The sequence below is a fragment of the Zea mays genome, chromosome 6, assembly GCF_902167145.1.
Source record: "Zea mays cultivar B73 chromosome 6, Zm-B73-REFERENCE-NAM-5.0, whole genome shotgun sequence".
Classification (NCBI taxonomy): Eukaryota; Viridiplantae; Streptophyta; class Magnoliopsida; order Poales; family Poaceae; genus Zea; species Zea mays.
This window is the reverse complement of record NC_050101.1, coordinates 171,144,369-171,155,114: the sequence shown is the minus strand read 5'-3', so window position 1 is coordinate 171,155,114 and position 10,746 is coordinate 171,144,369. Positions and strand designations below refer to the sequence as shown.

General features: G+C 46.0%; 1 protein-coding gene across 1 annotated transcript; it reads left to right on the top strand.

Moving 5' to 3' along the window:
• The first annotated feature begins 8,234 nt into the window (after positions 1-8,234).
• LOC100193932 (uncharacterized) lies at positions 8,235-9,703 on the top strand. The gene has a single exon (NM_001139003.1). It carries the CDS (start codon positions 8,244-8,246, stop codon positions 9,075-9,077), a length of 834 nt encoding a protein of 277 aa, NP_001132475.1. The 5' UTR covers positions 8,235-8,243; the 3' UTR covers positions 9,078-9,703.
• Positions 9,704-10,746: the final 1,043 nt, after the last annotated feature.

Below are 10,746 nucleotides of genomic sequence, written 5' to 3'. Positions count from 1 at the left end.
TCATAGATATGGCGAGGACTATGCTTGGAGAGTTCAAGACCCCCGAGTGCTTTTGGTCGGAAGCCGTGAACACGGCTTGCCACGCCATCAAAGGGTCTACCTTCACCACCTCCTCAAGAAGACTTCATATGAGCTGCTGACTGGTAACAAACCCAATGTATCGTACTTTCGTGTATTTGGGAGTAAATGCTACATTCTAGTAAAGAAGGGTAGGAATTCCAAATTTGCTCCCAAAGCTGTAGAAGGGTTTTTATTAGGTTATGATTCAAATACAAAGGCGTATAGGGTCTTCAACAAATCATCGGGTTTGGTTGAAGTCTCTAGCGACGTTGTATTTGATGAGACTAATGGCTCTCCAAGAGAGCAAGTTGTTGATCTTGATGATGTAGATGAAGAAGACGTTCCAACGGCCGCGATACGCACCATGGCGATTGGAGATGTACGGCCTCAGGAACATTTGGAGCAAGATCAACCGTCTTCCTCAACTATGGTGCATCCCCCAACTCAAGATGACGAACAGGTACCTCAAGTGGAGGCGCATGATCAAGGGGGAGCACAGGATGTTCAAATTGAAGAGGAAGAAGCACCTCAGGCACCTCCAACCCAAGTTCGAGCGACGATCCAAAGGGATCATCCCGTCGATCAAATTTTGGGTGATACAAGCAAGGGAGTAACTACTCGTTCAAGATTAGTTAATTTTTGTGAGCATTACTCCTTTGTCTCTTCTATTGAGCCTTTCAGGGTAGAAGAGGCCTTGCTGGATCCGGACTGGGTGTTGGCCATGCAGGAGGAACTCAACAACTTCAAGCGCAATGAAGTTTGGACACTGGTGCCTTGTCCCAAGCAAAATGTTGTGGGAACCAAGTGGGTGTTCCGCAACAAACAGGACGAGCACGGGGTGGTGACGAGGAACAAGGCTCGACTTGTGGCAAAAGGTTATGCCCAAGTCGCAGGTTTGGACTTTGAGGAGACTTTTGCTCTTGTGGCTAGGCTAGAATCAATTCGTATCTTGCTAGCATATGCCGCTCACCATTCTTTCAGGTTGTACCAAATGGATGTGAAGAGCGCTTTCCTCAACGGGCCGATCAAGGAGGAGGTGTACATGGAGCAACCCCCTGGCTTCAAGGATGAACGGTACCCCGACCACGTGTGTAAGCTCTCTAAGGCGCTCTAAGGACTTAAGCAAGCCCCAAGAGCATGGTATGAATGCCTTAGAGACTTTTTAATTGCTAATGCTTTCAAGGTCAGGAAAGCCGATCCAACTCTTTTTACTAAGACGTGCGATGGTGATCTTTTTGTGTGCCAAATTTATGTCGATGACATAATATTTGGTTCTACTAATCAAAAGTCTTGTGAAGAGTTTAGCAGGGTTATGACGCAGAAATTCGAGATGTCGATGATGGGCGAGTTGAACTACTTCCTTGGGTTCCAAGTGAAGCAACTAAGGACGGCACCTTCATCTCCCAAACGAAGTACACACAAGATTTGCTAAAGCGGTTTGGGATGAAGGACGCCAAGCCCGCCAAGACGCCGATGGGAACCGACGGACACACCGACCTCAACAAAGGTGGTAAGTCCGTTGATCAAAAAGCATACCGGTCCATGATAGGTTCTTTGCTTTATTTATGTGCTAGTAGACCGGATATTATGCTTAGCGTATGCATGTGTGCTAGATTTCAATCCGATCCTAAGGAGTGTCACTTAGTGGTCGTGAAGCGAATTCTTAGATATTTAGTCGCTACGCCTTGCTTCGGGATCTGGTATCCAAAGGGGTCTAACTTTGACTTGATTGGGTACTCGGATTCCGACTATGCTAGATGTAAGGTCGATAGGAAGAGTGATAGTCGCCTAGAGGGGGGGGGTGAATAGGGCGAAACTGAAATTTACAAATATAAACACAACTACAAGCCGGGTTAGCGTTAGAAATATAAACGAGTCCGCGAGAGAGGGCGCAAAACAAATCGCGAGCAAATAATGAAGTGTGACACACGGATTTGTTTTACCGAGGTTCGGTTCTCTCAAACCTACTCCCCGTTGAGGAGACCACAAAGGCCGGGTCTCTTTCAACCCTTCCCTCTCTCAAACGGTCCCTCGGACCGAGTGAGCTTCTCTTCTCAAATCAAAGCCGGGAACAAAACTTCCCCGCAAGGGCCACCACACAATTGGTGCCTCTTGCCTTGATTACAATGGAGTTTTGATCACGAGAACGAGTGAGAAAGAAAAGAAGCAATCCAAGCGCAAGAGCTCAAATGAACACGGCAAATCACTCTCACTAGTCACTAGGGTTTTGTGTGGAATTGGAGAGGATTTGATCTCTTTGAATGTGTCTAGAATTGAATGCCTAGCTCTTGTAAGTGGTTGAGAAGTGGGAAAACTTGGATGCAATGAATGGTGGGGTGGTTGGGGTATTTATAGCCCCAACCACCAAAAGTGGCCGTTGGGAGGCTGTCTGTTCGATGGCGCACCGGACAGTCCGGTGCACACCGGACAGTCCGGTGCCCCCTGCCACGTCATCACTGCCGTTGGATTCTGACCGTTGGAGCTTCTGACTTGTGGGCCCGCCTGGGTGTCCGGTGCACACCGGACAGGTACTGTTTGATGTCCGGTGTGCCAGCATGGGCGATTTTGACTCCTGCGCGCGCAGAGCGCGCATTAAATACGCGGCAGAGAGCCGTTGGCGCGGAGATGACCGTTGCTCCGGAGTCGCACCGGACAGTCCGGTGCACACCGGACATTCCGGTGAATTATAGCGGACTAGCCGTTGGCGTTTCCCGAAGCTGGCGAGTTCCGGAGGCCGATCTCCCTTGGCGCACCGGACACTGTCCGGTGTACACCGGACAGTCCGGTGAATTATAGCCAAGTCGCCCTGGAAATTCCCGAAGGTGGCGAGTTTGAGTCTGAGTCCCCTGGTGCACCGGACAGGTACTGTTCACTGTCCGGTGGCACACCGGACAGTCCGGTGCGCCAGACCAGGGGTGCCTTCGGTTGCCCCTTTGCTCCTTTGTTGAATCCAAAACTTGGTCTTTTTATTGGCTGAGTGTGAACCTTTTACACCTGTATAATCTATACACTTGGGCAAACTAGTTAGTCCAAAGATTTGTGTTGGGCAATTCAACCACCAAAATTATTTAGAAACTAGGTGTAAGCCTAATTCCCTTTCAATCTCCCCCTTTTTGGTGATTGATGCCAACACAAACCAAAGCAAATATAGAAGTGCATAATTGAACTAGTTTTCATAATGTAAGTGAAAAGGTTGCTTAGAATTGAGCCAATATAACTACTTACAAGATATGCATGGAATGTTTCTTTCTTATATAACATTTTGGACCACGTTTGCACCACATGTTTTGTTTTTGCAAATTCTTTTTGTAAATCCATTTCAAAGATCTTTTGCAAATAGTCAAAGATAAATGAGTAAGATTTAGCAAAGCATTTTCAAGATTTGAAATTTTCTCGCCCTGTTTCAAATGCTTTTCCTTTGACTAAACAAAACTCCCCCTAAAGGAGATCCACCTCTTAGTGATCAAGAGGGTTTTGATATACATTTTTAAAAATACTACTTTCTCCCCCTTTTGAACACAATAGGATACCAATTGATAAATACTTTTGGAAAACACTAAGTTTTTGAAATTGGTGGTGGTGCGGTCCTTTTGCTTTGGGCTTATACTTTCTCCCCCTTTTTGGCATGAATCGCCAAAAACGGAATCATTAGAGCCCTCGAAGTACTATCTTCCTCTTTGGTCATAAGTAAATGAGTTAAGATTATACCAAAGACGAAGTCCTTTTGCTTTGAATTCTCATTTCTCCCCAAAGAATAGAGAGATGCTTGGAGTGATGGCGAAGTATGAGTTACGGAGTGGAAGCCTTTGTTTTTGCCGAGGACTCCAATTCCCTTTCAATATACCTATGACTTGGTTTGAAATAGACTTGAAGACACATTAGTCATAGCATATAAAAGAGATATAATCAAAGGTATTCAAATGAGCTATGTGTGCAAGCTAGCAAAAGAAATTTCTAGAATCAAGAATATTGAGCTCATGCCTAAGTCTGGTAAAAGATTGTTCATCAAGAGGCTTGGTAAAGATATCGGCTAATTGATCTTTAGTGTTAATGTAAGAAATCTCGATATCTCCCTTTTGTTGGTGATCCCTAAGAAAATGATACCGAATGGCTATGTGCTTAGTGCGGCTATGCTCGACGGGGTTGTCGGCCATTTTGATTGCACTCTGATTATCACATAGTAAAGGAACTTTGGTTAATTTGTAACCGTAGTCCCGCAGGGTTTGCCTCATCCAAAGCAATTGCGCGCAACAATGGCCTGCGGCAATGTACTCGGCTTCGGCGGTGGAAAGAGCGACCGAATTTTGCTTCTTTGAAGCCCAAGACACCAAGGATCTTCCCAAGAACTGGCAAGTCCCCGATGTGCTCTTCCTATTGATTTTGCACCCCGCCCAATCGGCATCCGAATAACCAATCAAATCAAATGTGGATCCCCGAGGGTACCAAAGCCCAAACTTAGGAGTATAAGCCAAATATCTCAAGATTCGTTTTACGGCCGTAAGGTGGGATTCCTTAGGGTCGGATTGGAATCTTGCACACATGCAAACGGAAAGCATAATGTCCGGTCGAGATGCACATAAATAAAGCAATGAACCAATCATCGACCGGTATACCTTTTGATCCACGGACTTACCTCCCGTGTCGAGGTCGAGATGCCCATTAGTTCCCATGGGTGTCTTGATGGGCTTGGCATCCTTCATTTCAAACTTGGTTAGAATGTCTTGAGTGTACTTCGTTTGGCAAATGAAGGTGCCCTCTTGGAGCTGCTTGACTTGGAATCCTAGAAAATACTTCAACTCCCCCATCATCGACATCTCGAATTTCTGTGTCATGATCCTACTAAACTCTTCACATGTAGACTCGTTAGTAGACCCAAATATAATATCATCAACATAAATTTGGCATACAAACAAGTCATTTTCAAGAGTTTTAGTAAAGAGTGTAGGATCGGCCTTGCCGACTTTGAAGCCATTAGAAATAAGGAAATCTCTTAGGCATTCATACCATGCTCTTGGGGCTTGCTTGAGCCCATAAAGCGCCTTAGAGAGCCTATAGACATGGTTAGGGTACTCACTGTCTTCAAAGCCGGGAGGTTGCTCAACATAGATTTCTTCCTTGATTGGTCCGTTGAGGAAGGCACTTTTCACGTCCATTTGATAGAGCTTAAAGCCATGGTAAGTAGCATAGGCCAATAATATGCGAATTGACTCAAGCCTAGCTACGGGTGCATAGGTTTCACCGAAATCCAAACCTTCGACTTGTGAATACCCTTTGGCCACGAGTCGAGCTTTGTTCCTTGTCACCACACCATGCTCATCTTGCTTGTTGCGGAAGACCCATTTGGTTCCTACAACATTTTGGTTAGGACGTGGAACTAAATGCCACACCTCATTCCTCGTGAAATTGTTGAGCTCCTCTTGCATCGCCACCACCCAATCCGAATCTTGAAGTGCTTCCTCCACCCTGTGTGGCTCAATAGAGGAAACGAAAGAGTAATGCTCACAGAAATGTGCAACCCGAGATCGAGTAGTTACCCCCTTATGAATGTCGCCGAGGATGGTGTCGACGGGGTGATCTCTTTGTATTGCTTGGTGGACTCTTGGGTGTGGCGGCCTTGGTTCTTCCTCATCCTCCTTTTCTTGATCAATTGCATCTCCCCCTTGATCATTGCCATCATCTTGAGGTGGCTCATCTTCTTGATTTTGCCCTTCATCAACTTGAGCTTCATCCTCATTTTGAGTTGGTGGAGATGCTTGCATGGAGGAGGATGGTTGATCTTGTGCTCTTGAAGGCTCTTCGGATTCCTTAGGACACACGTCCCCAATGGACATGTTCCTTAGCGCTATGCATGGAGCCTCTTCATTACCTATCTCATCAAGATCAACTTGCTCTACTTGAGAGCCGTTAGTTTCGTCAAACACAACGTCACATGAGACTTCAACTAGTCCAGTGGACTTGTTAAAGACCCTATATGCCCTTGTGTTTGAGTCATAACCAAGTAAAAAGCCTTCTACAGTTTTAGGAGCAAATTTAGATTTTCTACCTCTTTTAACAAGAATAAAGCATTTGCTACCAAAAACTCTAAAGTATGAAATGTTGGGCTTTTTACCGGTTAGGAGTTCATATGATGTCTTCTTGAGGATTCGGTGAAGATATAACCGGTTGATGGCGTAGCAGGCGGTGTTGACCGCTTCGGCCCAAAACCGGTCCGGTGTCTTGTACTCATCAAGCATGGTTCTTGCCATGTCCAATAGAGTTCGATTCTTTCTCTCCACTACACCATTTTGTTGTGGCGTGTAGGGAGAGGAGAACTCATGCTTGATGCCCTCCTCCTCAAGGAAGCCTTCAATTTGTGAGTTCTTGAACTCCGTCCCGTTGTCGCTTCTTATCTTCTTGATCCTTAAGCCGAACTCATTTTGAGCCCGTCTCAAGAATCCCTTTAAGGTCTCTTGGGTTTGAGATTTTTCCTGTAAAAAGAATACCCAAGTGAAGCGAGAATAATCATCCACTATTACAAGACAATACTTACTCCCGCCGATGCTTATGTAAGCAATCGGGCCGAAAAGATCCATGTGGAGTAGCTCAAGCGGCCTGTCGGTCGTCATGATGTTCTTGTGTGGATGATGGACTCCAACTTGCTTCCCCGCCTGGCATGCGCTACAAATCCTGTCTTTCTCAAAATGAACATTTGTTAATCCTAATATGTGCTCTCCCTTTAGGAGCTTATGAAGATTCTTCATCCCAACATGGGCTAGTCGGCGGTGCCAGAGCCAACCCATGTTAGTCTTAGCAATTAAGCATGTGTCGAGCTCAGCTCTATCAAAATCTACTAAGTATAGCTGACCCTCTAACACACCCTTAAATGCTATTGAATCATCACTTCTTCTAAAGACAGTGACACCTACATCAGTAAAAAGACAGTTGTAGCCCATTTGACATAATTGAGATACAGAAAGTGTAACACCCCTGGTGTTTATATTCTGCTCGACAGCGAGTAGGGATTTAAGCACGTAATATCAGTGGATAAAACGGATGCTAAAATTTTAAACATCTTCGCTTATCACGATTTTAATATCGCATCTATTTCGTCTGTCGCGAGTTCGACATCATTTTTAGCTATCCGAGCTCGTCCTAAATTTTCGTGATGTTCGGAACATAACTGTTCCGAAAATCGGTGTGTCCGATGATTATTTAAAAATTCATCGCTCGCGCAAATACGAATTCGGAAGCCCGAACTCACTCGGATGATTTTATCCCGAGCCAATTAAATAGAACTCGACGACTAAGCTTTTAATGTAAAATAATTTAATCTCCTTTTTATCCTCCGTGACATCGCGTCTACGGATTTTTAATTAAATTGTTTTCTAACCGAGTGTTCGGTTAACGGACGGACTTCGTCCAAAATCCACTGAATCAGATGTAGATTAAAATAACAAAGCCGAAATATGTTTAATTCGGTCCGTTGCTTTTCGCCTTGATTTTAAAAGGTGAATTAACGGTACGAATTCATCCTACTCCCGAGTATTCGCTAAATCAAAATCGTGACTGCGCGACCGGGAATTATAATTGAGTTTTGATTCCCTGATAAATTACCGTGACCATGGAATCATATGTTCTGATCGCAGCTCTAATTTATCAGGATTTCGAATCGAATCAAACATGGTTCAAATTTTATCGCTGGTTTTGTTTGATTCGACCTGTTCATATATTTCGACCCAGATTTCAGAACCCAAAACGGCTACATGTTTATTTTGTTAATTGTTTGGAGAAGAAAAAACAAAATTCTCTTTACCTTCCTAAGCCTCGTTTCTTTCTTATCTCATTATCATGTGCGCGCTAACTTCTAGTATCTCCTTCACGTTATCTCCTGCACGTCAATTCAATGGAAAAAGAAAAATCTCCTAAGCCTAATCTGCAGCCGCCGCTTCCCCTGTGATTTTTTTTGGACTAGCGCGCGCGCCCTTATCCTCTGCCGCGCCGCTCGCTCTTGTTGAAGAAATCCCATCGCTGGATTTTTTTTCCCTGCTGTCGCCTCCCAGCTTATCTCTTCCAATTTTTTTTTGTTTGTTTGTTTCAGCCACCGCTCGGCGCTTGATAAAAATCCTGCTCGCTCTCTCCACTCTATCTCTCTCGCGTCGCTCGTCTTCATCTCCCTGTGGCCGGCGCTCGTTCTCCAACCATCCATGACCGCCGGTCGCTCCTTTCTGTCCCGCCCGATGCTCTGCACTGCCCCATCGCTTGGCCTCCAGCTCGTCGTTCTCCCTGCTTCAAGCTTTTTTTTTCCCCAGCCACGGAGCTCGCCGTACCTCCTCTCTCTTCCTCACTGTTCACGCGCGTCCCCAGCTCCTTTGCCACGCCCGGCCTGCTCTTCTTCATGGCCGCGCGCCCAGATTCTCTGCTCGACCGCGCCCCCTGCTGCGCGCGCTCGTGCGCTCTGCGCTTCGCTCGCCATCGCAGGCAGCGGCGCCCTGCTTCTCCCCAACCACGGCGTCCTCTGCTCCCTCTGCCGACCGGAACGCCCTGCTCGGATTCCGCTCGCGGAGCTCTCTTTCCCCAGCGCCGTTTGCCGTCCTGGTGCAAGCTCCAGCTGCTGCGCCCGACTGGCTTCCTGCATCGCGCCCAGCCGCGTTCTTCACAGCCGGCTGCTGCTCCCTGGCGCAGCTCGTTCAGTCCAGCCGCACTTGCTTTCCCATGGCCGCGCGCGAAGTTTTCGGCTCGTCGCGCCCTGGATTCCCTGGCCTTCGCGCCCTGGCTCTCTGCCCAGAGTTCCCTGTTCTGCTCGGCGCTCTCCCTGCTCGCTCTGGACGCGCAGCTCTCTTCGTCGCGCCCAGGCCGTATCCCGCTCCAGCTTACCGAAGTCCCTCCCACGGCCGTCTCCCTCAAGCCGCCGTGAGCTCCATGCTCTGAAATTCGTGCATCGCCTCCTTCCCATTTGTCATGCCTTGCGACGCTCGTCATGGACCTCGTCGTCGACCCACGTTGTGCCCACGACGTGCTCGTTGACTCCGATGATTTGATTTCCAATTTCATGCTGCTTATGTCGACCCTCAGAACTCCTTGTCGTGCTCAACCCTGCAAGTCTCCAACTCGTCGACATCCCTTGCGTCGTCGAACGATCCCGAGAAATCGGATAAAGCAATAAATCCCGTGTGGTGCTTGCCGGGTGCTCGGAAAAAGTTCTATGCAAGAATCGTTGCTGTCTGCGCGAAGTTATGGTCAATATGGTAATCATACTCTGATTCGCTACCGCTATTATTTTGTTTTAGTGGATGGATTAATAGATATGGAGGTTGCGACGATCCTTTTTCTTTAGCATAGGCACGCTTAGTGATTATGGCCAGCTCGGTTGTTGTGTCGGTGTGCTGTTACGCGACCATTTTTATTAATTTAGCATACGTATGTTGTGATGTTCGTAATTATGAAATAGTCGCGAGGTGTGGTAAAATATAGGTGTAAGGCACACCTGCTAGCGCGAACGATTAAATATCGTATTTAACTCGTAGACTGTACAAGTTAATCCGATAAAATGGCTTAGAAAACTAGTTAAGTTAGTTTTAAGTATGGTGATGGCCGATTGTGATTAGCACCATCGATCTGTATTTTATGCGTCTTAATTTACAAAATGGAAACATATGTCTAGTCTAATCGGATTGATCTGATGCTTGTGATGTACTTGTGTTCAATAGTGAATTAATCACATTGTATAATGATCGTCAATTAGTAAGGATGTGAATAGTGACTCGATGGGTGTTTTGATATAGGACTTGTGTTTAGTTTATTATCAATTTGATATTTGAAGTAGATACGATTACACTAGAAAAGTATGATAATTGAGCGTAGTCGTATGTCGATAACTAGTGTTTTCCATAGGAAATAGTATAACGCCTCACCGCTAGGTGTTTAATTCACCGTCGTGTAGCCTTATTTAGGTTTGTGATATTCTTGTTTATATGCATTCATGTGCATTATGCAAATCATCTAGGTACGTTGATTAACCACGAGATGCAGAAGACAAGCCAAGTCGACCCCAAGCACGGGCTAATCCACAGGATGATACTGATGAATGGAACTGAAGATGGGCAGACGAAACGAGTATCGGAATAAAGACTGATCGCCAAGTGGTCGTCTAACAACACTAACCTAGTGTTACCCAGGCAAGCCCCGGTGCATGCAACCCCTTCCTTGTGTTTTAAATACTTTTCGCACACTTAAGTCTAGTGAAATGTGCATTAGGTTTATAGGAGTTGCTTGAAACCCTTTGATGCATTGCCTTCCTTGATATCCATACCTTTATAGATACTTCTGGTGAAGTATCAAAAATTTGATTTACAAAAATGCTTAGCCCTGCTCAGATCTTGTGGATAGAGGTTGTCTTTTGCGTTAAGGCCTTGCTCAGGGGTTATCCTGAGGAAAGATGACTTCTACCTGCAAGAATATATTTTCATTGGGAGCATGGTGGGATCTTACTGCAAAGTTCCCTGTGATGCTCTTTTCATCCTAAGGAACACAAACAATCCTAAGGGTGGAAATACTTAAATCGGAACTTGGGCTAGGAACAGGTGATGTTCTACCCAGGTTGATTAAGGATTGGATGCGTATGTAGGCTTGATGATCGAGGACCCTTTAACTGGTCACATGCCTCGTCATGGGTAAGCTTTGCCTCGGGCAGACTAAGGCCGGAATAAG